Raw genomic sequence first — 26,262 nt, 5'->3', positions numbered from 1 at the left:
CGCGTGACCTCAACCCCTCCCCAAACCTCACATCCGCATCCTTCCCCGCACCTTCGTAGCATCGGACACCCCAAGCCCTGCACCCCCCGAGGTCGGGACCCCCTACAGCCCCGGACAGGACCCCTCCAGCCCCGGGGCGTCCCCCAGGCAAAGCCCCCACCCCCATAACCCCGGCAACCCCTCACGGCCCCGGGCAGGACCCCCACCTCTCCGGGGCAGGACCCACCCCAGGCCCCCGGGGCAGGACCCCCCACGCACCGGACGCCGCGCGGCCCCGCCCTGGCAGCGAAACGAAACTGAAACGGGGCGGGAAGGGGAAGGGGAAGGGCGGGGGCGGGAACGGGGTGGGGACACGGGGCCGTACCCACGGGGGACACGGGGACACGTGGTCGTCGCCCGCGCCTGACCAGCGGGCACGGAACCGGCCCCACGCGTGATAGTGGGACACTGGGCTTGTCCGATGCGTGACGGGGGTACACGGAGCCGGCCCCACGCGTAACGGGGGGAAACACGGGACCGGTCCCAAGTGCAACATGGTGACATGTTACCGGCCCCACGCGTGACCGGGGAACACAAGACCATCCCCTGCGCGACAGGGGGACACGAGACCACCCCCGTGTGTGACCTGGGAACACGGGAACAGTCCCACGCAGAACACGGGAAGACGGGAACGGCCCCACAGATGACGTGGGGACATGGTACTTTCCCACGTGTGATATGGGGACGCAGGACCAGCTCCAGATATGACCAGAGCCGGCCCCACGCGTGACAGAGAACACATGACCATCACCTGCACGCGACCACGGGACAGGGAACCGGCCCCAGACGTGACCATGGGGCACAGAACCGGCCCCACGCGTGACACAAGGACACGGAACTGACCCCAGACGGGACCAGGGAACATGGGGACAGCCCCACGGCTGACTTGGGTACACGGGACCGTACCGAAGAGTGACACAGGGATACGTGACCAGCCCCACGGGTCACCAGAGGACACCGGACCGGCCCCCGCGCGTGATCGGGAGACACGTGATTGACACCTCGTATGACCGGGGAACACGTGATCGGCCCCAGAGGTTTCCAGGGGACCACGGACCGGCCCCGCGCGTGACCGGAGGACGCGTGGCTGGCCTCGGGAGTCTCCAGGGGACCCTGGACCGGCCCCACGCGTGACACGGCGGGGCAGGGCGGGTGACGCCGCTCTGCCGCCACAGGGGGGCGCTCTGCCGCCAGGCCCCGCCCCTCCCACGCGTCACGCCCCCAGACCACGCCCTCCATCAAGTCCCGCCCTATCCTACGCGGGGAGCGGCGGGTCCAGCGCACCATCTGCCTTGCTCCTCTCCAGGCCCCGCCCCGCCCTGGCCCCGCCCCTCGGCGCGCAGTAAGCGGACCCCTCGCAGCTCGGCCGGGCCGGTGAGCGGGGGGCGTGGGGGTCCTGGGGCTCCGGCGGGGGGCGGGCGGTGGGAGGGGGCGCAGAGACCCCGGCGCCGCCCCCCAGCATGGGTCTCCCTGCCACCCCGCGCTGCCGCATTACGCAGCGCACGGGTTCCGTGCGGAGAGCGGTGGGGGATGGGGGTGTAACAGGAGGGGGGAGCGGGGAGCGGGGCCGAGGGGGACCCCGCGGGCACGGGCACAGGGGAGGGGTCCCCTGGGAGCCCCTCCGCGGCAGCGCTCGGGGATTAGGCTCGCTGCTGCCGTAAATAGGCCGTGCCAGGGCTTTACCGACCGTCAGGGCAAAGCGGCTTACGGGGCTCCGGGAGAACCGGCGGGGGGGCGGGCGGCGGCACCCCCGCAACCCGTGATGCGGGAGTACCTGCACCCCCGCCCGCCTCCACCTCCCGCAGCCCGTGCTGCGGGCACCCCCGCAACCCCTGCTGCGGGCACCCCTACACCTCTAGAACCCCCCAGACCCCGTGCTGCGGGCACCACTGCACCTCCCGCATCCCCGGCACCCCTTGCAATCCGTGATGCGGCCACCCTTGCACACCGTGCCCCCTGCACACCGTGCCCCTCGCGCTCCCGCAACCTGTGATGTAAACACCCCCTGCACCCACGGTACCCTGTACTGCGGGCCCCCGCACCCTGTGCCTCCCCCAACACGAGCTGTGGACACCCCTGTACCCCCCCTAGCACCGCATGCAGCGTGCTCCCCATAGTGCCTGAACCCCATGCCCCCCGGGGTATCCCCCCACAACACGGTGCGCCTCCTGCCCCCTGCTCAGGGTGCCCCCCGTGCCGCGCACATCGAGTGTCTCCCGCACACCCCGCGCCTCACGGGGGAGCCCCCATGCCTCCTACACACCGTGCTCCCCCAGGGGAGCCGCCCAGGCTCCCTCTGCCCCCCTGCACTTTGTCCCCGGTGCCGCCCCCGCGGTGCCGCAGGGCCGAGCCCCCCCGTTCCCCGCCGCCCGCCCGGGGCGCGGGGCCGTCACGCGGCGGCTGCGGTTGGCGCTGCCCGTTGGTCGGGCCCGGGGCCTGCGGCACCGCACGGCCCCGCGACAGCAGCGGCACCGCACTGGTACCCCACGGGCCCGGTACCGCTGACTGCCAGGCCGCGGCACCGCATCGGTACCGCACCGGCGAGTGCGCGGTCCCTGCTTAGGGCGCAGCCGCCGCTCCCGCACTGCCCGGTTTTGTAACTGGGCCCCGGGAGCGGGGGCGGCCCCGGGGCTGCGGCGTAGCCCCCGCCCGGCCCCGATGAATGTGGGGCTGGGGCGAGGGCTGGCCGGACCCCACGGCTCCCGATGCCGGCTTGGGGGGGGGCAATGGGGCAGCGCCGGGGCTCCCCCGCACCGCTTCCGGCAACCGCGGCAGACCCCGGCCCCGCACAACGGCCCCTTCGCCATGGCCGGGTCCCCCAACCCCGCACACCGACCCCCGCCATGCCTGGGCCCCCGAATCCCGCACAGCGGCCCCGCACATCACCCCTCCCCGTCTGAGGGTGTGTTGTCATGGCAACGGCCCCGCCGCCATCTTGTGCGGGCCTGGGGTGGAGGGGGGCGGGATGTGACCCCCCATCCCGGGGCATTGCTGGGGACAGGGACTCCCACATTGTGGTGCTGAACTGGCTGGGGACCCCCAGGGCTGCCTGAAGGGCGAGCTGAGGGGTTGCAGGTGCGGGGGGGGTGATTGGGAAAGGGGGTGACAGCCATGTGGGGGTGATCTGGAGGGGGTAATGGCCATTGGGGGTGACAGCCATGAGGGGCTTATGGCCGTGGGTGTGAGGAGGAGTGGGATGGTGGCTATGGCGGGGCAACGCCATGGGGGTGGTGATGCGGAGGGGGGTGATAGCTGTGGGGGTTTGATGTCTGTTGGGAAGTGATGGGGAGAGGGGTGATGACTGTGAGGAGGAGGTGATGGCTGGGGAGGGTGGTGGGGGTGGGGGATGATGGCTGTGGGGAAGTGATAGCCATAGTGGGGTGATGACTGTGGGGGCTGAGGAGGAGGACAGTGACAGCCACAGGGGCTGATGACGCTGACTCTGATCCCCTCTTCCCCCTCCCCAGCACAAAGGCGGCCGCAGCCTGCGGGACAAGATGTCCCACGAGAAGAGTTTCCTGGTGACGAGTGACGGCTTCGCGGGGCAGCAGCCGACAGCCCCCCCAGCCTACGCGCAGCCCCCCTACCCTGTCGCCCCGTACCCCCAGCCCCAGTTCGCCCCTGCGCCCTACCCCCAGCCAGGCTTCACGCAGGGGCCAGGGCCATATCCGCCACCAGGGCCGTACCCCCCCGCCGGGCCATACCCTTCAGGGCCATACCCACCACCTGGGCCGTACCCCCAGGGCCCCTACGGGCAGCCGCCCTATGCCCAGCCCCAGCCCATGGTCCCCGGCGACCAGGACTGTAAGTACCAGGGAAGGAAGGGGGGAGTGGGGGCAGGGGGTATGCTCCAGGCTGGGGGACTCCAAATGAGTGTGTGGCTCATGCCTGGGGGCTCCCCATTTGGATTCCCTACGGGGTACTCCCAGGGGGGTGTACAACTGCCCCGGCTCCTTGCTGGGGGGCTCTGAATGGCATATACAATCCTCCCCTCTGGCTCCTGTTGGAGTTTGTGGGTTCCAGGTGTGTGGGCACTGACGGCAGCCCTGGCGGCTCCCCTGCAGGAGGGACCCGTTTTGGCAGCACTGTCCCTGTTGTGGCTCAGCTGTGTGGATGCTGAGGGTGGGTCTGGCAGGTCACACAGCTCAGGGGTCCTGAGTGGAGCAACAGGGGATTCCCCTAGAAATCCTGGCTCCTGCCCCACGTGTCCTGGGGGGCACTTGGGGTGGGCCCTGCCCACTGGGGATGGTGCTAGCCATGACCCTGGGTAGGGAGACACTGCCCGGAGCCATGTCAGCTGTGGCGCCTGGCTTTGAAGGGCACAGAGCCCTGCTCCCCATGGCCCCTGGGATGCCCCTGGGACCTCCAGCCCCACTCAGTGGTGTCCCTCCCTCCCTCCCCACAGCCCCCCTGCACAGCACCTACCACGAGGACGGGCCCCCCTCCTACTATGACAACCAGGACTTCCCGTCAGCGCACTGGGATGACAAGAGCATCCGACAGGCCTTCATCCGCAAGGTGGGACATGGGGAGCTCTAGGGGGGAGCACAGGGTGATGGGGGCCCCCTGTGACCTGCCCCTGTCCCCAGGTGTTCCTGGTGCTCACGCTGCAGCTGACCGTCACCTTCGCCTTCGTGACCGTCTTCACCTTCGTCAAAGGCGTGCGGGGCTTCGTGCAGCGCAATGTGTGGACGTACTACGTGTCCTATGCCGTGTTCTTTATCTCCCTCATTGTCCTCAGCTGCTGCGGCGACTTCCGCCGCAAGCACCCCTGGAACCTCGTGTCCCTGGTGAGCTGGGGGCTGGCCCAGGGGGGCACATGGCGGGTCTGGGGGTGCCGAGTTTGGAGGCACATGGTGGGGTGTGTGTGTGGGGGGCATACGGCAGGGTGGGTTTGGGGGTGCTGAGCTGGGGGGGTCAGCGGGGCAGGTTTGGGGATGATGAGCTGGGGGGAGTCGGTGGAGCAGGTTTGGGGATGATGAGCTGGGGGGGGGTCAGCGGGGCAGGTTTGGGGATGATGAGCTGCGGGGCACATGGCAGGTTTGGGGATGCCAGACTGGAGAGCACAGGGTGGGTTTGAGGGTGCCAGGCTGGGGTCAGTTTGGGGGTGCTGAGCCCAGGGCACATGGTGGGTTTGGGGATGCTAGGCCAAGGTGGGTGGCAGAATATGTTTGGGGGTGCTGACCAGCCTGACGGGTTCCCCCTTACCCCCAGTCCATCCTGACTGTCAGCCTGTCCTACATGGTGGGGATGATCGCCAGCTTCTACGACACTGACGCCGTCATCATGGCCGTCGGCATCACCGTTGTCGTCTGCTTCACCGTCGTCATCTTCTCCCTGCAGGTCAGTGCCAGGGCTGCCCTTGGCTGGGTGGCTCTAAACTGGGGTTACAACCCCCCTGCTTCCTGGCTGGGGTTCTCCAGGCAGTGGGTATGACCCTCCTGGCTCCCAGCTGGGGGTTCCCAGCGGGGTGTACAAGCCCCCATCAACTCCCTGCTGGCTCATGAGGGGCTCTGAATGGGGTGTATGATCCCCCATTCAGCTTCCTGCTGGGTCTGGGGACTCCAAACTGCGGTCTGACCCCTCTGCTGACCCCCTCTCCCCACAGACCAAGTATGACTTCACCTCATGCCGGGGCGTCCTCATCATCTGCCTCGTCGTGCTCATTCTCTTCTCTATCCTCTGCATCTTCATCCGGAACCGCATCGTGGACATCATCTACGCCTCGCTGGGGGCCCTGCTCTTCACCTGCGTGAGTTGAGGGGGCAGGATCCCCCATTCCGGGGGGCCAGTGCCACCAGGACCCCTGGGTGCTCTGGTTTGGTGGGGACTCAGAATGTGAGCGCAGCTGTGGGGACAGGTGGTGCAGGATGTGCTCAGGGGGTGCCTGGCTGGTTTGTGGGGGGAACTGGGGGACTGCTGGTGCCTCCCAGCTCCGGGCTCCCTCCAACACCCCCTTTTCCACAGTTCCTGGCGGTGGACACGCAGCTGATCCTGGGGAACAAGCAGCTGGCTCTGAGCCCTGAGGAGTACATCTTCGCCGCGCTCAACCTCTACACTGACATCATCAACATCTTCCTCTACATCCTCGCCATCATCGGCAGGGCCAAGGAGTAGCTTCCCCCGGCCCCTTCTGCCCCGTGCAGCCTCCTGGGTTTGAGCCCCCCCTCCCTGTAGCCGGTTTTGTTGCTGTTCTCATTGTGCCCCCCCAGTGGTTCTGCGTGGCCCCGGTTCCTGCCCCACGGGGCTCACTGGGACAGGGGTTGTCACCACACCCCCCCCAGTTCCCCACTCTCCCTGCTGTGAATACGATTCTTCCCCTCCCCCCGTTGCGTTGAACGTGGACTGGAAGCACTTTGAAGCCCCCTCCGTCCTGTCCTGCCCCCCTGCCACACTGCCCCCCCTCCTCGTGCCCCCATCACCCCTACGGCCGCGCAGGCAGGGGCAGCGCCAGCGCCAGCAGCTCTCCAGACCCCCCTTGAGCCACTGTCCCTGCCTGTCCCCACCCCCAGACCCCCTAAACCACACCCCTGCCCGTGGCACCTCCAGGCTCTTCCTGAGCCACTATCCTTGTCTGTCCCCCCGCCCGGACCTGCTCAAGCCACTGTCCCTGCCCGTCCCCAGATGCCACCAGCCACCATGCCTGCCTGCCCTACCCCCAGGAACCGCAGTCCCTGCCCGTGGCACCCCCAGACCCCCCTGTCCCCTCCCCACGTGGCTGAGGCCCTGTCCTGGTCCTGCTGTTAATAAACCGTTTCGTTCATCTCCCATGGCTCCGGCTCTGGCCTGTGCTTTAGGGGGACCCTCTAGGGATGGGCTGTCCCAATGTCACCTATCTCTTGGTGTCCCCATGTCCCGGTGTCCCCAGTACAATGCAGCTGGGGGTCAGGCCCTGGCGACATGGGGGTTGAAGTTGCTGGGGGGACTCAGCCTGAGGACAAGGAGTGAGGAGCAGGGCAGGACCCCAGAGGGACAGGAGGGGGCAGCCAGGTGGGGTCAGGCACTGCTCCCAGGTAACATGTGTCAGAACAAGAGGAAACAGCCTCAAGTTGTGCCAGGGAAGGTGTAGGTTTGATACTGGGAAAATTCCTCCTGAGAAAGGCTGTCCAGCCCGGCACAGGCTGCCCGGAGTAGGGCTGGAGTCATCATCCCTGGGGGGATTTAACAGCCACGTGGATGTGGCACTTGGGTTGTGGCGGCCTTGGCAGTGCTGGGGAGCGGTTGGACTCAGTGGACTCAGAGGCTTCTCCAACCCAAATGATTCCATGATTCCATGATGCCCAGTCCATCCCGGCACACTTGGCATGCTTCTTGGCAGCTGCCAGACTTTGCCAATGCTTCCGTCTCTCCGTGTTCTCCTGAACACCCTGAGAAACATTCCCTGCTCTTCCTTTGCTGCTCCCAGGGCTTCTCATCCCACAGTTTCTCAGTCGGAGCTCCTGTTATGAATGAGAGTTTTAAGGTGGCTCAAACCCTCGGTGATGACACTGACAGAAGGAAGTTTTGTGTAAAAGCCAAAATCAACCCAAAAATTATCTACATGGAATGAGGGGGTTGAAGGATAAGGATAGGAAAGAGTAAGGATACAAAGGAATAAGAGAGACCCTCCCATTTAAGGGTCAGAGGGAACTCCCTTGCTAAACTGGGCCCTGGACTTGAATGACATTTCAGGCCTAAAGATTTCACAGCACTTCAGCTTAACAGCACTGAACCAACAGCTTAAGCTAAACCATTTAACAAAGGATTCATATAGAATTTCCTGTAGCACAACAGCAACTCATGTAGGGGCCTGACTTAGGAATCGAAAGGACTTAAGAGTCTGAGAGCAATATTTCTGGGACATTTGCTGTAGCACATTCACACTCACACACACACAGAGCTAAAGACTTTGTACAAGGTGTGTACAGGTGTGTGTACAGGTGCTCATACAGGTGCACATGCAGGTGTATGTACAGCGCATGTACAAGGTATATTTATACCTGTGAAAAATCCCCCTTGAGCTTAGGGAAGGGCTCACATTGGTGCCTTTGCATCTTCTCAAGGGGTGAAAGGCTGAGCCTCGAGGAGTGGGGGATCAGCCCAGGCTCCTGCCTTGGTCCTCCCAGTGCAGCAAACGGGAGTGTTCGCTGGCTCTGAGAGGCTCTGCTCCAAGGGAGCTGCTGGGCACTGAGGTACAGAAGAGCTCCAAGGGTCTCCCTCAGGATGGCTGTTTACAAGAGAGAGGACTTTATCGTTGTGATTTTCCATCCTGGCCACAATTCGGGGCAGGAACTTTCTTTCGAAGTTCAATAACGAAAATGTTGTTGCACTTGGGTTGTTCTTCAGGCAGCAAAAATCAGTTCCCAAGGCTGTTTGTTAAAGCAGGAGCTCATTATCCAGCATGAGTTCCTGGGAGCAGACAGTGTTCCTGATAAGCTCAAGAGAAGCTCGGCACAGGTGCTGTTTGTCAAGGTCTGATGAGCATTTCTGAGATCACAGAACAGCCCAAGAGGAGTGGGGGGATAAAGCCCTGCAGCTTCATGTCCCACAGCTCCCAGGGCTCCATCTCTGGCTATTCCTCTCCTGGACTCCCCAGTTTTCTCTCACCTGCTCCTGATTCACAGAGCAGTCGCTGGCTCCAGTGCCTGTTCCCAGGGAACAGAGCTGCCCCTGGCAGCTTCCCCTCTCTTCTGCCCTCAGAATTCCATCCCACTGCCTCAGTTGTTTATTTTTGTAAATCCCTCCCCAGCACCTGTCACGCTACTGCTGTCCCTGTGCCATCCCTGAGGCCATGTGTGTGACTGACACAGTGATCCCCAGAGGCTGAGGCCGGAGCCACTGGAGCCACCTGGGTGCCCCATGAGGGGTGCTGGTGCCAGGATGGGAGCAGTGCAGGGACTGAGCCACTCCCACCATGAGACATTCCCACCTGGAGCACTGGGCCCCTAGCACAAAAAAACGTGCATCCAGAGGAGGCCACAAAGATGTTGTGAGAGTTTGAGCCTCTCTGCTCTGGAAACAGGCTGGGAAAACTGGGGGTGTTCCATCTGGAGAAAGCTCTGGGGAGAACTTAAAACCCCTTTCAGTGCCTAAAGGGGACTCAAGAGAGCTGGGGAGATACTTTGGGCAAGGGCCTGGAGTGCCAGGACAAGGGGAAATCGCTTCCCACTGCCAGAGGACAGGGTTAGATGGGATATTGGGAAGAAATCCTTCCCTGGGAGGGTGGGCAGGCCCTGGCACAGGTTGCCCAGAGCAGCTGTGGCTGCCCCTGGATTCCCGGCAGTGTCCAAGGCCAGGTTGGGCAGCACTTGGAGCTCCCCGGGCTGGTGGGAGGTGTCCCTGCCCATGGCAGGGCTGGGCCCGGCTGTGCTTTCCTGTGCCTCTCCCCCAGGCCGTGCCCGGACCCCCCCGGTGCCGGGACGGGGCGGACGCTCCGCAGCGGGATCAGCCCGCGCTGCCTCCTGGCCTCGACCCTCGCAGCTGCAGCCGCGGGAGGCGCGGCCGCCGCCTCGCTGCTTTCCCTGCGCCATTCCCGCCCCGCCACTCCACGGGAGCCACGGGCACGTGCGGGCTACAGGGGAAACCTGCCCCGGTTTGAAAGAGAAGGGGTTTCCTGAGGGAAAGACGAGGCTTGCCCAGAAAGAAATGTGCGGCGGTGCCTCCCTCCGTCCCTCCCCCGCGGGCCGCTCCGTGAGCTCCCAAATGCTCGTCAGCCCTTGACGAGCAGCACCTGTGCCGAGCTGCTCTCGAGCTTATCGGGATCTCGTGCTGGATAACGAGCTCCTGCTTTAATGAACAGCCTTGGGAAGTGATTTTTGCTGCCTTAAAAACAACAATATTTTCGTTATTGAACTCTGAAAGAAAGTTCCTGACCCGAATTGTGGCCGGGGTGGAAAATGACAACAAATAAACTCCTCTTTCTTGTGACCCTGTAAACAGCCATCCTGAGGGAGACCCTTGAAGCTCTTCTGGACCTCTGCGGGCTCTGCTCAGCATCTTCCTTGGAGCGGGGCCTCTCAGAGACCCTCAGAGCACTCCTGAACCTCCAGGGGCTGTGCCCAGCCCAGCAGCTCCCTCAGATTGGGGACTCTCAGAGCCAGCGAACGATCCCATTTGCTGCACTGGAAGGACCAAGGCAGGAGCCTGAGCTGATCCCCTACTCAGAATCATAGAATATGCTGAGCTGGAAGGGACCCGCAAGGACCATCGAGTCCAACCCGTGGCCCTGCACAAGACCCTCCCCAAGGGTCACACCATGCGCCTGAGAGATCATCCAAACACTTCTTGAGCTTTGGCAGACTTGTGCTGTGACCAGTGCCCTGGGAAGCCTGTTCGCCTTCTCCAGCTCACTTTCCGCTATCACATCACCCACACCTGGGGACTAAGACAAACAAGGTGAATTTTTAGTACTTTTCCTCAAAGCTTCCGTCTGCAGGCAGCAGCTCCCCGGCCATCGGCTGGCCCGCCTCCTACGGCTCCTGCTGCCGACCGGCACCGGCCGTGAGAGAGAAGCCGGGGAAATCCGCTAATCTCCCCGGGATGGAAAACTCCTTTCGGGCGAGATGGGAGCGAGGGAGGGCGCTGGGGCCGAGCGGCCACTCCCGCTGGGCCGGCCCCCAGCGTCTGGCAGTGTGAGGCGACGAGGCTCTGGTTGCCTTTCCCGAGGTACTTCCATTCATTCTCGTCCATGTTCTCCACTTCCATGCCCGGCCCGGGCCATGCCGTGCCGAGGGAGCAGCCGCCGATACGGCCGCCTCACACAGCCCTCGAGGCTGAGCCCTTCGCCCCTTGGGAAGATGCAAAGGCACTGACGTGAGTCCTTCCCTAAGCTCAGGGGGATTTTTCACAGGTATAAACCTGTACACACCTTGTACGTACACTGTACATACACCTACGTACCTTGTACATACACTGTACACACACCTCTACATATACCTGTATGTACACTGTACATACACCTGCACACACCTGTCCATACCTCGGTACATACAGCCCTATACACCCTGCACACACACCTGGACACACACCTGGACATTCCTTGGAGAAACTCTTTAGCTTTCTGTGCACACGAGAGTGAAGTGCTGCAGCAAATGTCCCAGGGATGTTGCTCTCAGGTTCTTGAATCATTTGGATTAATGACTTTCTTTCCCTAAGAAAGTCAGGCTGGCTTGATTTTGGGTTTAGATTGATAGATTTTAGATTTTCTTTTGCTTTTTCTCTGCGTACTTTGACCATCCAGTGAGTAGCAGAGTGACCTTTGCCAATGAACCTGGTCATGCTTTCGCTTTTGTTTCAAACCTGCTTTTGATGATGCATCAGCCAGTGGTTCTGTAAGTCCCCTCAGAACTCTCATTCACCACAAAACGTTAAATTGTGACATATGAACCACTTGTGGCTATACCAGCAGTTCCTGGCTGGGAATCCTTGACTACACTGGTAAATTGAAATGTTTTTGTAAATTGTCTCTTTTACCACCATTGGGGGATTAAAAATTTTGCTGATAAGGAAACCCTTGAGGTATTATATAGCTGAAATGATTCAGTGACGTTCCCGTGAGTTGTAGGTACAGCTGATGATGGACCTCAGCAGGGGAAGGAGCTCTATGGGGAAGCAAGCAGTAGCAGGAGGAAAATGCTTCAAATTTGCCTCATTTACTCCAGATTTTAAAATTCGTCCAGGTTTTTTTGTGAAGCACAAGAAAGATTCCCTAGTTGTGCTGCTGGACTTTAGTTCTTCATTGCAATCAGGGTAATGGAAGCTGTGGCCGAAGGAGTTACAGAATCATCTCATCTGTGGTGTTTAAATATTTTCAATTACTGGGATTTAAATATTATAAATTACTGGAAGTTTTTGTCAGCTGTCCAGGCCTGGTTTGCACTGGAAAGTATTTGTCAGTGGCATCATTTCAGTGAAGGAATTTCAAACAAAACATAATTCTGGGGTTTTTCATCACAGGATGTGAAACAGTCCGATCTGATGCTGAAAGAGGAGATCTGAGACAAAAGAAGAGAATAATGGCTAATCCCAGATTTCTTTTCCTGAGGCCAAAAGTCAATCCATTCTAGCAGCTTGGGTAGGACTCTGTCATTTTTGGGAAATGCCCATAAGCCTAGGACTTTATTTCTGTCACACAAAGTCTTCTGAAGAAAAGAGTTCCTGCCTGAAGGTTGGCTTCCTCTTTTAGTCAGTTTTTGGGAGAGCAGTGGAAAAACAAGATCCCTTTGCTTCAACAGAAATACCCAACACCATGGAGTGCAAACAAGGCTGTATAGGGAGAACTTGGTGGGTTTCAGTAAAGCTTTGTATCCTGTCTCTCCCAGGATCCTTCTGGACAAGCTGTCCAGCCCACAGCTGGCTGAACACATCATGGGGTGGGTGAGCAATTGGCTCACGGGTTGGACAAAGGGTGACAGGGAATAGGGGGACATCAGGCTGGCACTGTCACTAGTGGGGTTCCAGGGCTCCATCTTAGGCACAGAGCTCTTCAACACCTTCATGCGTGACAGTTTACTGTCCCCCCCAGTGCCCAGAGGAGCCACTGCCACTTCTGGCCCCAGGAACAGGCAGGAACCCCCCAGTAAACCCCCTCTGCTCCCACCTGGGTGTGGTGGGCTGAGATAACTGGACAAAAACAGCAGTAAAACTGAAAGGTTGCACAAGGAAAGTGAAAACCGAAAGCTTTATTCTGTAATTGCATTTAGCAGAAGATGTCCACCCCCTTCCCAGAAAGTGGGGCTCCAGCACGTGGAACCATTGCTCCAGAAAGCAAAGATTTGTAAATAATGAATTCCTATTCAAGTAATCCCATTCCTTCTCCTTTTCTGAGCTTCTGTGAGTGCAGGTCCTACAGCCTGGGATGTCCCTGGGGTCACTTGGGGTCAGTTGTCCTGGCTGTGTCCCCTCCCAAGCCCTTGCCCAGCCCCTGCTGATGGGGGTTGGGTTGTTGGGGACACAGCACTGGTGCGGTGCCATCCCTACTCAGCAGCACCACAGCACAGGTGTGTTATTGGCACCTTTCCAGGCCCCACTGCAGAGCCCAGGGCTGTGGGGACTGCCAGGGGAGCAGGAATTGCAGCTCAGCCGCACCAAACACACCAGGGTGAGGGAAGGTCCTGGCATGGGGCCAAGGGACAGCAGGAGAGACAGACGGATGGGACAGAGCCCGGGTAGGGCTGGGGCTGGATCTGGGTGTCCCCCAGGCACTAACCCTGTCCCCAGGCTCAGTCTCACAGCCTGGGTGAGTTTAAGGCAGCAGAATCCTTTGAAGGTCTCAACAGTTATTGATTAACTTGAATTTAGGCTCTGCAGAAGGATCAGGACAGGGCCAGGATTGATGGGCCCAAGACCCCAACAATGCCCATCCCCCAGTGCTGGCACTGCTGGGGCACCTCCAGTCCTGGAGGCAGCTTTGGCGTCCCCAGGTACAGGACACTGAGGGGCTGGAGTGTGTCCAGGGAAGGGAACAGAGCTGGGGAAGGGTCTGGAGCACCAGGAGTGGCAGAGGGAGCTGGTGGGGCTCAGCCTGGAGAAAAGGAGGCTCAGGGGGAACTTTCTTGCTCTCTGCAACTCCCTGACAGAAGGGTGGAGCATGGGGGGGTCAGGCATGCACAGATGTAGCTGCTAAGCCACTCTCCAGGATATTTGAAAAGTCCTGGCAGTCAGGGGAAGTCCCAGGTGACTGGAAAAAGGAACTCCATGGGAACTCCTGCCCCATCAACCTTAGCTCTGGGCCTGGGAAGGTCACAGAACAAATCCTTCCAGAGGCTCTGCTAAGGAACATGGAGGACAGGGAGGTGACCGGGGACACCCAGCATGGCTTCACCAAGGGTAAGTCCTGCATGACCAACCCAGTGGCCTTCTAGGATGGGGTGTCTCCCATCAGTGGGCAAGGGAAGGGCTACAGGTGTTATCGATCAGGACTTCTGTAAAACCTTTGCCACAGTGCCACAACAGCCTGCTCTCCAAATTGCAGTGATGAATTCCATGCCAAGAGGGACTGTTGGGTGGATTAGGAATTAGCTGGATGGTCCCATCCAGAGAGCTCAGAATCCCGATGGACATCAGTGACCAGTGGTGCCCCTCAGGAGTCTGTACTGGGACCAGTGTGATTTAATGTCTTCACTAATGACACAGACGAAGGAGTCGAGGGCACCCTCATCAGGTCTGCTGGTGACACCAATCTGAGGGGGCAGGTGACATACCTGAAGGACGGGGCTGTCCAGAGGCACCTGGACAAGCTTGAGAAGTGGCCCACAGGGATCCCATGAGATTCAACAAGTCCAAGTGCTGGTGCTGCACATGGGTCAGGGCAACCCCTGGGACCAGTCCAGACTGGGGATGAACAGATGGAGCAGCCCTGGGAGAAGGACTTGGAGGTGCTGCTGGGTGGGAGGCTGGACATGCCCCATCCCAGACCCAGCCCGTGTACTGGGCTTATCCCCCAGCGCGGGCAGCAGGGTTGGGGAGGTTTCTGCCCCTCTACTCTGCCCCGCCAGACATCGCCTGTGGGTGGGAAGTAGAAAATAAAATTGGGGATTTCATTTTGCTTGTGCAACTTTTGCCTTTGCTTGTGCAACTTTCGCTTTTGCTTCTGCTTCTGCCAAGTTATCTCAACCCACCACAGAGAGATAGGAGCGGAGGGGATTTGCTGGGGGGTTCCTGCGCATCCCTGGGGCCGGAGAGGGCAGCGGCTGCTTCAGGTGCTCTGGGGAGACAGTCAAATTACCTGGGACCAGGAAGGAGGGTCTGGATCCAGGCCCAACCATCCCGGCTATAAAAAGCCGGAGCAGCCCCGTGTCCCCCTCTGCAGGAGCTCAGTGGGGGGGCCAGGAGCAGCACCCAGACCCCACATCCACTGCAGGGCACAGGTAACACTTGAGGCCAGGGTCCCGGGGTGACGCCGTGGGGCTGCGGGGGCCGGGGTGCTGGGCACGGGGGGCGACAGCCCGTGGGACCAGGGTCGGGGTCAGGGCAGTGCTGGGACGTGGCCGGGGGGCTCCTGGCCAGGGGTGCAGGTGGGGGTGTCCCCCTCTCCTGGGGCTGACCCCGCTCCCCCTCCCCACCTCCCCAGGCCCTCACAGAGGAAGTGGCCGCGGCCCCAGCTGCGTCCCCACAGTGCCTGGACGGGTCCTTGGGGAGTCTCTGCCCACCATGGAGCTCCTGCCACTGCTGCTGGTGCTGCTGGCTGTGACCCCAGCCACTGGCATCGAGGAGGTGGCACTGGACATGGCCCCCAATGCCTTCGATGACCAGTACGATGACTGCAGCAATGAAATGGTGGAGGAGCTGCTGGCGATCAACCGCTCTGAGTTTGCCCTGAACAGCAATTACTCCAAGTCCTGGGACGATGCCACTGTCAAATGGCGCAGCCGCCCATCCCTGGGGTCCCTGCGCTGGAAGGAAGAGGCCATTGCCCTCATGGCATACACATTGGAGACAAATCTGTACAAGGACTTCAACAGGGCTGTGCCCATGGCCGGACGCTCCCGCCAGGAATATCTGGACAACTTCCCTTCAAGGTGGTGCATTTCCTGCTGACCGAGGCCCTGGATGACCTGCGGGCTGCCCAGCCCCAGGGCACCTGTCTCCACGTGTACCGGGGGGTCCGAGGTATCCGGTTCACTGCCGAGCCCGGAGATATCGTCCGCTTTGGCCAGTTCACCTCTGCCTCCTTGAACAAAGAGGTGGCCAAGGGGTTTGGCACCGACACCTTCTTCGAGCTGGACACCTGCCACGGCGCTGCAATCTGGGACTTCTCCTTCATGCCCTGGGAGGAGGAAGTCCTCATCCCGCCCTTTGAGACCTTTAATGTCACCAGTGTCACCCGTCAAGGGGCCAAAACCCACATCCAGCTCAGCCCCCACGGCGTGTACAGCAACTACAACTGCACGTGGCTCCGAGGTGACATCCCTGGGGTGGGGACACCTGAGGTCGGGCGCAGGGACAGGGCAGGGGTGGCAGCAGGGCATTGGCTCTTTTGGGACGGGGGGTCAGTAGTGGGGCAGCAGATGGGGGTGGCAGAGCCTTGCGTGTGGCGTTGCACAGCTCCAGCTGCTCTCCTGGCATGGAATGGGATAGGAAGGGATGGGATGGGATGACACAACATGGCATGGTGTGACATGGTGTAGGACAGCTGGGTCTGGCCTGGCACAGACTGGGGGGACACCCCACAACTCCGCTGACCTCTCCTTGGATTCTGCCCACCCTGAGTCCCCCTTTCCCTTGCCCAGCTCCCTCTGACTTTGTTCTCCTGCCCCCACAGGCAGCAGTGTCCCAAGGGACACCCCACACCTCGGGGGCTCCTCCTGGCAGCCCTGGCCCTGGCAGTGGCCACCGGCACCCCCTGAGCCACGAGGACACCGCTGTCACCTCTGCCACCGTGTCCGGCCAAGACGAGGGCTCAGGAACGGAGCCACCGGTGTCACCAGGACGGCAGGACGGGCTGGGGGGCACGGGGACCCCCCGCTGCAGGGGGACACTGGACAAGCCCAGCAGGCGCCCTCCCTGAGCCATGGCTGGGGTGTTGGGGGGCAGCTGAGGGGGGTCATGGAGGGGGGCACAGGGAGGATTTGCTTCTCTTTTGGGCTTTTTTTCTCCCTTCCAATATTTTAACTTTTCTTTGCAGTTATTAAAGTGGTTTTAGCACAACCCATGAGTTTCCTTCTTACTTTAACCCACCTGATCCTGCTCCAGTAACTTTTGTCAAGGGCCTGGAGTGACAGGGCAAGGGGGAATGGCTTCCCATGGACAAGGTTAGATGGAATATTGGGAAGAAATTCTACCCTGGTAGGGTCATGAGGCCCTGGCACAGGTTGCCCAGAGAAGCTGTGGCTGCATCATCCCTGGAAGTGTTCCAGGCCAGGTTGGATGGGGCTTGGAGAAACCTGGGATAGTGGAAGGTGTCCCTGCCCATGGCGTGGAGTGGAACAAGACGAGCTTTTAAGTCCCTCCAACCCAAATCATCCTGAGATTCCACAATTCCATGATAATATGGAAGAAGAAATCCTTTTCAGCTTTTTTTCCATACTTTGATTACTTCTTCCATCCTTTTTTTTAACATCTCTTAGGTTTATTTCCCAGTTTTCTTCCTCATGTTACAACAAACCTCATCTTGATTCCTGCAGATTTTTGCCTCCATCTGTATTAAAGTGAAAATCACTTCTTTTTTTTTCTCAGTATCAACCCACGTTTCTGCACATCCCATTCCCAAGGTATTAAATAAACACTAAAATAATCAGCCAAGAGGCTGCTCAGGATGGGCCTCCACATCTCAGTTCTGCAGCCGAGGGGTCACAAACTCCAGCTTCTCTTCAGTGCAGGGATCTGAAATTCCAGCTCTCCTCAGACTGGGGCCTCCCCGTCGGCCCAGAGGCCTCTCACCGGGGAGGGGAAGCAGCTGCAGTGGAGGTGGGAGAAGTGCCAGACCCCAGAGCCTGGTGCCAGCAGGGCAGGATTGGCTCCAGACTTTTGAGCTCGATCATTTTGGGGGAAAAGGAGCTCAGGGGCTCCTGCTCCTCTGCTGAGACATCTTCTTCCTCCATCAGGACTGCTTCCCTGAAAAACCAGGCTGGAGGTCTTGTCCCCAGTGGATATGATGCTTGAGTGAGCTCAGTCAGGTGTTCCATGATTGCAGGAGACTGAATTCACCTGAAACTGGTTCCAGTGCATTCCTGTAGCTGTCACTCCTGTTTCCCCCCATCCTTCCTGCCCCAGCCTGGAAACGCTTTCTCCCAAGTCCCTTTGGTTGAGATAATCACCAGGTGAAAGCCTGCATCTGGACACCCCACCAGAGCTGCATTCCACTGGCGTTTCCTTTGGCCCAGGGTCTGGATGCTGTTCCTGATCTAGTCCCTGCTGCTGAAAGTGCACAAGCTTAAATTCTGTATGTCCTGTGGATTCCCGGTGCATTCCTGCTTGGTAGATGAGCAGGAAGAGCCCAAATCCCTAGTGAAGCAGCAGCCTGAAGCAAAGCAGCTGCACAAGGAGGTTCCTTGGTGTCTCAGTGGGTGCTTGGACCAACTCTCTGCATCAGCTTCATTCAGGGTCAATGGTTTGACTCGGTGGGAATAACTGAAAATCTTGATTTGCCAGCGTTTTCCAGCGTGTGCTGCCTCGTGTGGAGATCTTCATTTCCGTGACTGTTGGGAGAGGGCTGGGATTGCCAACACAGGTGTGGCTCCCTGTCCTTTCAAAACCCCCTCCATCGGGAGGAGACTCGGCAGCACCGAGTGAGTTTGTGTTGGTGCTCTGGAGAGTCCTTCACCCGCAGCCAAACCTGCAGGGGGGGCTGAAATCACCTGAAATTACAGCCAAGGATGTTGATTTAGGTTTTTTTTGTATGAGCTGATTACCAGCCTTTTTCCTGGCAGGAGTGACCACTGAAGCCTCTGTCATCTGACAATTCCCACCTGGATCTCATCCAGAGTCTGGAGCAGAGCTTCAGCTCTATCCCACCTGTTGCCAATGACATCAGAGGTCTTGGGGATGGTCCTTGGTCCCTCCCTCCTGCAGAGTCCCAGGGCCACTGCTGCAGGCACAGGTCTCTCTCACATGAGCCTTTTGCACTGGGGGTGCCCTAACTTCATGGAATCCTGGAAAGGTTTGGGCTGGAGGGACCATAAAGCCCATCCAGTCTCACCCCCCTGCAGGGGTAGGGACACTTTCCACTATCCCAGGTTACTCCCAGCCCCATCTAACCTGATCTTGAACCCTTCTAGGGATGGGGCCACCACCATCTCCCTGGGAGGGAAGAAGAACATGGATATGGATGTATTCCATGAATATATTTTATGGATCCTTGTGATCAGGGCTCAAACCCCTTCATGCTTCCACTGCTAAAAGGCTTTGGTTGCTTCCGTGTTTATTTTCTCCAGCTCAGGTGGTCTGGGGTCCATGGCCACCCCTGGACAGGAGGGCACAGCAGGTTGTCCCAGCGGCGCCGGGGGCTCCGTGCTGGTGTGACCAGTGCCACCCGCTGGGCACACTGGTTCTCCCGCAGCAGCTGCTCCTGCTGATCCTGCAGCCGGATTTTGGCATCCCTGAGGACCTGGGAGTGTTGGATGAGGCCGAGCAGCTCCTGGCGCAGGCGCCTGTTCTCTGCTTTCACCTGCTCCACGTGCTGGATCAGAGCCCGCAGCGCCACCTCCTCGGCTCTCCAGGTGAGCCGCTGCATCCTCCGGTGCAATTCCCGCTCGCAGTCGGCCTTTTCCTGCAGGAACCTGCTCTTGATGTTGCGGGTTTCCTCGGCACACCGGATCCTGGTGACCAGCAATTCCTTCTCCAGCTCCTTCACCCTCAGCTCTGACTGGGCCAACACGTCCTTGTACGGCTCCAGCTCCTGCAGCTCCGTGTCCAGCTGAGAGGCCTCGGCCTCCGTGTCCCTCAGGGAGCTCGTCAGCTCCTGCTCCTTGCCAGCGTACTGCGGGATCAGCCGCTCCCTCTGCGCCTGGCTTTGGGCCAGATCCTGGCGATTCCGGTCGTTCAGGGTGATGATCAGATCCGGGTGCTCCCGGCTGAGCTTTGCTCCACAGGCCAGGAAAGTCTGGCTCTGCTCCCGAGTCCCCTGGGCTGCCTTTTCCAGGGCTTTGCTTTCCCGCAGGAGCTGCTCTGTTCTGCCCAGGTACGTGTCCAGGTGTTCCGTGAGGATCCTGCATTCCTCCTGCAGGTACAGTTTCCTCTCCTGGGGGAGCTTTTCCAGATCACTTATTTCTGTGGCTGTCTCTCCATCCTTGCTCCTCATTCCTTCCTTGGTTTTCCCAGCAGCCATGGGCTCTTCTTTCCCCTTGGGTTTGGATGCCATATCCCAGTCGATCTCTGGAAAACTGGAACAGAAGGAAAACAGACCAGTTCTGAGGGTGCATTTTCCCCTCAGCCCTCGGGTTTCCAGCTGGTTCTTCTGGCAGCTCAAATGTTTGACTCAGAACTGTACATGTTTGGGCCAGAAATACAGGTGCCACACCTGTATTTGCATTTCCCATCTGAAGTTGCCTCAGGAGAAACCCAAAAATGCACATTTTTAAAGATTTCCCTTTTTTGCTGCATAATGTGGGGATATTCCTGCAGTTTGAAGGAGAAAATCCAGTTCCATCCCATTCCTTCTTCACAGATTCTGGTGTTTAAAGAGGCAGCTGCATCCCAAACCGGTATCTCTCAGTCCAAAACAATATCTCCTGTCTCAATTTCAGGAGATTCGGAGGGGGGTGTGTGTGTTATATTTTTAAGCATTAATTTAATGAGATTTGGGTTTTCAAACATTTTTAAAGCATTTACTTCAGGCTTTTCTGAATTTCTGAATCAATAATTCCAGTGCAGAAGGCTGGAATTCAGGATTTAGAGCCAGAGTCTGACAAGTCTGATGGTTTTCATGAATATTTGCAATTAAAAATTCCTATTTCCCAATACAACTCATGTCAGTTTTTAAGGGAAAATTGCAAAGTTCCAGGAGATGGGTAAAAAACAGAATAAATCCACTAAAATCTCAGCTCAGGCTGCACTGACACTGGAATTTTGGGGGAATGATGAGTTATAAGGCTGTGTGAGGTCCAGAGAATTCCCAAGTCCCTGTGGGAAAAGGAAAAAGTTGTGATTGTACAATATTTGGGATTTTAAGGCACTTACCTTCCCTCCTCTGAGGTTTTCCAGCTGCTGCCCTGGCTCCCAGTTCACTGCTGGCCAGACTCCCAGTGTTTGGGAGCTGCGTCCATAGAGATGGGCACGTGAGGTCACAGGAGGAGTTCTGCAGTGGATCTCATTCTGTGGGAAAGCCTGTGCTGGGATCCCAGCACCAGGGAAGCTCTGGCATCCAGGCAGCTGCTCCCAGGAGCTGGGACACCCACACCCCAAAGCTCCAGCACAGGTGACACCTGGGGGGAGGTGGGGCCAGGGGAAGGTGACATGTCAGGGCAGAGGTGGGCTCAGTCAGGAGCAAGAGTGGAGTAGGGGGCTGGGAGTGGCCAGAGAGACTTTGGACAAGGGCCTGGAGTGCCAGGACAAGAGGGAATGGGTTCCTGTGGACAGAGGGCAGAGTCAGATGGAATACTGGGAAGAAATCCTTCCCTGTGAGGGTGAGGAGGCCGTGGTACAGGTTGCCCAGAGAAGCTGTGGCTGCCCCATCCCTGGAAGTGTTTGGACAGGGCTTGAACCAACCTAGGATAGTGGAAGGTGTCCATGACCGTGGCAAGGGGGTGGCATTAGATGGTCCCTTCCCACCCAAACTATGATTCCATGATTTCCTTTCTGGTCCTCTCAATAAGGAATTCACACACCTTCAGTCTTTCCAGGCTTTCTTTTCACCATGCCTGAATCCTGCCTTTTTCCATCTATTTCTGGGAGAACCAGCCATAAAATCAGCTCTGTGGGAGGGGATTAAAGGTCTATCAGCCCTGGAAACCCATCTCCCATAGGAACTAAGAGCAGGTGGTGTGGAAAACACACAGGAACAGGGTCAGCACTTCTGATTTTTCACCACTTCTCAGAGCCAATTTCAGCTCCAAGAGGCTCCGGAATCTCCAGCCTCAGATGGGTTTTGATGCCTGTCAAGAGCCTGACAGCATTTTGCTGTCACCAACTCACCCAGAGTTTCCCTAAATCCCTATCAAATTGAAATATCTGCGGCACCCAGAGGCAAGGAGTTCTCCAGCTCAGCTGACAGTCCATCACAGCCTCCTTCTCCTTTGGATCTGCTGCTTGTCCTTTGGCTTTGGATAAGAAAATCGATATCTATTGACTCTTTTCATGGAATCATGGAATCAAGAATGGTTTGGGTGAGAAGTGACCTTAAAGCCCATCCAGTGCCACCCCCTGCTATGAGCAGGGACACCTCCCACTGGAGCGGGTTGTGTGGGAACAGGCACTGTGGGAAGAGTCCCCAGTCCTCCAGGACCCACCCAGGAAGCCCCCAGAACCGGCTGCCCCAGGAGAGCATGGACAGAGAAGGACCAGGGGCTCTCGCCCAGCAGCAGGAGCAGGAATGGGGAGTGTGGGGGGGCTGATTCCCATCCCACCCCCTGGGGGCTGAGCCCTCATCTGTGTCCCCAGAGCCCTCCTGATGACCCTGCCTGGCACCCCCAGCACCAATAGCCACTGTCTGTGCTGCCCCCTCAGCTGGGACCACCTGGGGCAACACTGGCACCAGACCACATACCAGCACCCGAGCCCCTCGCTGTGCACTAAATCTGCTCCAGCACCCCCACCCTTGTCTGCCACAATGGCTGTCGTGGTATCACCAGTGCCACCATCACCGCTGCAGCTTCTGCTCAGTGACCCCCTGTGATGGGGCTCTGGTTGGTACTCGTGGTGCTGGGGTGGAGGAGGGTGGAGGAGGTCACACCCTGGTCATGACCATGGTCCTTTTCCTTATGGTTCTAGCCGGGGACACTGGTCAGAGGAAGAAGCAGGAGCTGGCAATTGGCACCAGAGTCACGTGGGGTGGGGGGATCCTCGTCCTGTTCTGTGTCACCCCCCCCCATCCTGTGGCACAATGAGTCAGAGATCAGTGAGGCTCTTGACAAGGCCAGCTGTGACCCTCATACCAGGGGTGCTGGGGAATGCTGTGGGGTTCAGGGACCAGGAAGCTTGTGGCAGAGGGACCGGGGTGCCAGCAGGGAGTGGATCTCTCCCTGCCCATCTGTGGGGCTGCTCACTGCTGATGATGGGAAGTGGTAGCTCAGGGTCAACCCACTCCAGAGGGAAACCACAAGCCATGTCACCCCGTGGCACACCTTGTCACACTGTGTCTCACTGTGGCACACCTTGTCACACCATGTCAAACCATACCAGCAGAACCAGGGCCCCTCAGGTGGAGGTACATGATTGGTGAGGGGGTGGTGTGGACCCCCGTGCTGGGTCTGTGCAAGATGATGTGTGCGTGTGTCAATCCCACGTGTGTCACCCCCATGACAGACGTGCTGTGGCTGCTCTTGCCCCACTCACTCACTGGACCTTGACGTCATGGTTTAAGAAGTGATAGTATTTGCTGTGGAATGTACCACAGAAACTACCTATAGCTAAGCTAAGTGATTTAAAGGGACTAACTCAGTTACTCTATAACCAGGCAAGCAAAGTAAAGAAACAATGAGAAGGGAACTGAGGAAGCCAGCTAATCAAGTGTTAGGATCTGATTATTAAAAGATGCTTCTGCCTGAATTAACATGAAAATGAGACCATATGCCAAAGTCAATAGTATGGATTTTATTTAACTTTAAATATGAAGTAGAGAGAGGGAGGTAGAAATAGGGAGAGAGAGAGAAGAGAGAGACAGATTAAGTAAAAATATATCACCACCACATGGATTCCGACAGTGTCTCACCGGGTCCTTCTTCTGGTCTTCTTAGTGGTGAGGGTCCCAAAGTTGTGCTTCTGGAATACCACTTTTATGCAGTCAAGTCTTGGATATTCACGGGGCCTGTCAGATGTTCCCAAAACTTGAGATGGCATGGGTGAAAGCAGTTGTTTTCTTTCCACAGATTGCACACTGAAATTTTGTCCGGTATGCTAATTTCAAACGTTCATTTAGGTCTGGAATTAATGCTTTCTTTTCTCACAGTTTTCCACAGTGGGAATTTTTGTTTGAGTAGGTTACCCAGAACTGCCTTACTAGGCCAGGTTCCCGTTGTTGTCATCTGCTCTTGTCACAAGCTCCTGTCCTGGTGGCTTATCTTCTGGGAATTTACTTCTCTGACAGTGTTTTGAGAAAATTAACTGCTTTCTTTAAGTCCTGACAGCAACATCCAGTTACTATATAATAACAGGTGCATTGTCTTCCAATGTCTGATTACCCTTTCCATGAATAAATTCTTCCTGATGTCCAGCCTGACCCTCCCCTGGCACAACTTGAGACTGTTTTCTTTTGTCCTGTCCCTTGTTCCCCAGGAGCAGAGCCTGACCCCTCCCCACTGCCCCCGGGTTCCCGTTCCTGTCAGGGAGTTGAAGAGAACAAGAGAACCCTTCTGACCCTTCTTTTCTCCGGGCTGAGACCTCCAGTTCCCTCAGCTGCTCCTGGTGCTCCAGACCCTTCCCCATCCCTGTTCCCTTCCCTGGACACACTCCAACCCCTCAGTGTCCTGTTCCTGGGACCCCACACCTGCCCCCAGGACTGGAGGTGCCCCAGCAGTGCCAGCACAGGGGACGGGCACTGCCCTGGGCCTGTGGCCACACTGTGCCTGCTACAAGCCAGGAGCCATTGGCCTCTTACCCACCTGGGCACACCCAAGCTCATGTTCAGCCACTGTCACCAGCATCCCCATGGCCTTTCCCAGCTTTCCAGCTACGCTGCCCTAAACCTGGAGCATTCCTTGGGGTTGTTGTGATCCAAGGGCAGGACCTGGCACTGGTCTCTGGGCAGTCTGTGTCAGTGCCTCACTTTTCTCACAGGGAAGAATTGCTTCCCAACATCCCATTTAATCCTGCCCTCTATCCATGGGAAGCCATTGCCCCTTGCCCTGTCACTCCAGGCCCTTGGCAAAAGTCACTGGAGCAGGATCAGGTGGGTTAAAATAAGAAGGAAACTCATGGGATGTGCTAAAACCACTTTAATAACTGCAAAGAAAAGTTAAAATATTGGAAGGAAGAAAAAAAGCCCAAAAGAGAAGCAAATCCTCCCTTTGCCCCCCTCCATGACCCCCCTCAGCTGCACCCCAACACCCCAGCCATGGCTCAGGGAGGGCGCCCGCTGGGCTTGTCCAGTGTCCCCCTGCAGCGGGGGGTCCCCGTGCCCCCCAGCCTGTCCTGCCATCCTGGTGACACCGGTGGCTCCGTTCCTGAGCCCTCGTCTTGGCCGGACACGGTGGCAGAGGTGACAGCGGTGTCCTCGTGGCTCAGGGGGTGCCAGTGGCCACTGCCAGGGCCAGGGCTGCCAGGAGGAGCCCAGTGAGGCTTGGGGGTTCCCTGTGGATGCTGCTGCCTGTGGGGGCAAAGGAAGGGAGTCAGGAGGTTACCAATGACTCCCTACTTTCCATGAACAAGAATAAAAAGTAGAAATCCCTCATCTTGGGGTGTGGATTGGCTCTGCCACGGGGAAATGAGCCCATTGTCAGGACAGCACCCTGACATCCCCCCCCGTGCAGTGCCAGGAGAGCAGCTGGAGCTGTGTGATGCCCAAAGCCCCACTACCCCCATCCCCTGCCCCACCACCATTACCCCTGTCCCAGCAGAGCTGGTGCCCTGGTACCACCCCTGCCCTGTCCCACCTGACCGTGGGTGTCCCCACCCCAGGAATGTCACCTCGGAGCCACGCGCAGTTGAATTTGCTGTACACGCCGTGGGAGTGGAGCTGGATGTGGGTTTTGGCCCCTTGGTGGGTGATACTGGTGACGTTAAAGGTCTCAAAGGGCGGGATGAGAACTTCCTCCTCCTCAGGGTAGTTGGAGAAGTTTCGGATGTTGGCGCCATGGCAGGTGTACACCTCAAATGTTGTGTCAGTGCCATAGGAGTCACTGACGTTTCTCAGCAGGGAGCTGGAGGCAAACTGGCCAAAGCGAATGATCCGGCCACGCTCAGTGGTGAAACGGATACCTTCAATACCCCGGTACACCTGGAGGCAGCGGGGGTGGGTCTCCTCATTCCGCAGGACTTCCAGGGCCTCATTCAGGAGGAAATGCACCACCTTGAAGGGGAAGTTGCGCAGGTATTCTTGGCGGGAGCGCCCGGCGCTGCGCACGGCCTTGTTGAACTCCGCATACAGGCCCTCCTCCATCGAGTACGCCATGAGGGCAATGGCCTGTTCCGGCCGCAGCTGGGACCCCACAAACTTGCGGCTGTGCCATTTGACGGTGGCCTTGCCCCAGGCCTCAGCGTAGTCATTGTTGGTGGCAAACTCAGTGCGGTTGAGTGCCCTCAGCGCCTTCGCCATTTTGCCGCGGCAGCGCAAGTACCGGTCATCGAAGGAGTTGGGGGCCATGTTCAGTTCAATCTCCCTAAGGGCACTGTTAAGGTCTGACCAGCGCAGGGGGATGCCAGTGGCTGGGGTCACAGCCAGCAGCACCAGCAGCAGTGGCAGGAGCTCCATGGTGTGCAGAGACTCCCCAAGGACCCGCCCAGGCACTGTGGGGACGCAGCTGGGGCCGCGGCCACTTCCTCTGTGAGGGCCTGGGGAGGTGGGGAGGGGGAGCGGGGTCAGCCCGGGGAGAGGGGGACACTCCCACCTGCACCCCTGGCCAGGAGCCCCCCGGCCACGTCCCAGCACTGCCCTGACCCCGACCCTGGTCCCACGGGCTGTCGGCCCCCGTGCCCAGCACCCCGGCCCCCGCA

General features: G+C 58.6%; 4 protein-coding genes across 4 annotated transcripts; 2 read left to right on the top strand and 2 right to left on the bottom strand.

Annotated features, from left to right (window-relative positions):
- Positions 1 to 1,268: 1,268 nt before the first annotated feature.
- Positions 1,269 to 6,811, top strand: GRINA (glutamate ionotropic receptor NMDA type subunit associated protein 1). Its single transcript, XM_050331098.1, has 7 exons — positions 1,269 to 1,413; positions 3,507 to 3,843; positions 4,445 to 4,557; positions 4,629 to 4,829; positions 5,254 to 5,382; positions 5,648 to 5,791; positions 6,007 to 6,811. The coding sequence occupies exons 2-7, from the start codon at positions 3,537 to 3,539 to the stop codon at positions 6,154 to 6,156; spliced, it is 1,044 nt and encodes a 347-aa protein (XP_050187055.1). The 5' UTR covers positions 1,269 to 1,413; positions 3,507 to 3,536; the 3' UTR covers positions 6,157 to 6,811.
- Positions 6,812 to 14,631: 7,820 nt separating this feature from the next.
- Positions 14,632 to 16,458, top strand: LOC126648309 (erythroblast NAD(P)(+)--arginine ADP-ribosyltransferase-like). Its single transcript, XM_050331101.1, is given in 5 exon segments — positions 14,632 to 14,885; positions 15,089 to 15,526; positions 15,529 to 15,918; positions 16,280 to 16,315; positions 16,318 to 16,458. Coding segments are annotated over 4 exon segments (831 nt in total). The 5' UTR covers positions 14,632 to 14,885; positions 15,089 to 15,168; the 3' UTR covers positions 16,365 to 16,458.
- A 2,419-nt stretch (positions 16,459 to 18,877) lies between these two features.
- CCDC166 (coiled-coil domain containing 166) lies at positions 18,878 to 19,816 on the bottom strand. The gene has a single exon (XM_050331107.1). It carries the CDS (start codon positions 19,814 to 19,816, stop codon positions 18,878 to 18,880), a length of 939 nt encoding a protein of 312 aa, XP_050187064.1.
- Positions 19,817 to 24,830: 5,014 nt separating this feature from the next.
- LOC126648303 (erythroblast NAD(P)(+)--arginine ADP-ribosyltransferase-like) lies at positions 24,831 to 26,020 on the bottom strand. Its single transcript, XM_050331092.1, has 2 exons — positions 25,237 to 26,020; positions 24,831 to 24,916 (listed from the first exon to the last, which is right to left on the bottom strand). The coding sequence occupies exons 1-2, from the start codon at positions 26,018 to 26,020 to the stop codon at positions 24,831 to 24,833; spliced, it is 870 nt and encodes a 289-aa protein (XP_050187049.1).
- Positions 26,021 to 26,262: the final 242 nt, after the last annotated feature.

Source organism: Myiozetetes cayanensis, unplaced genomic scaffold (genome assembly GCF_022539395.1).
Source record: "Myiozetetes cayanensis isolate MyiCay16 unplaced genomic scaffold, myiCay2020 scf48, whole genome shotgun sequence".
NCBI classification, from domain to species: Eukaryota; Metazoa; Chordata; class Aves; order Passeriformes; family Tyrannidae; genus Myiozetetes; species Myiozetetes cayanensis.
Note: the sequence above shows the minus strand (reverse complement) of the source record. Positions and strands in the feature narration are given on the sequence as shown.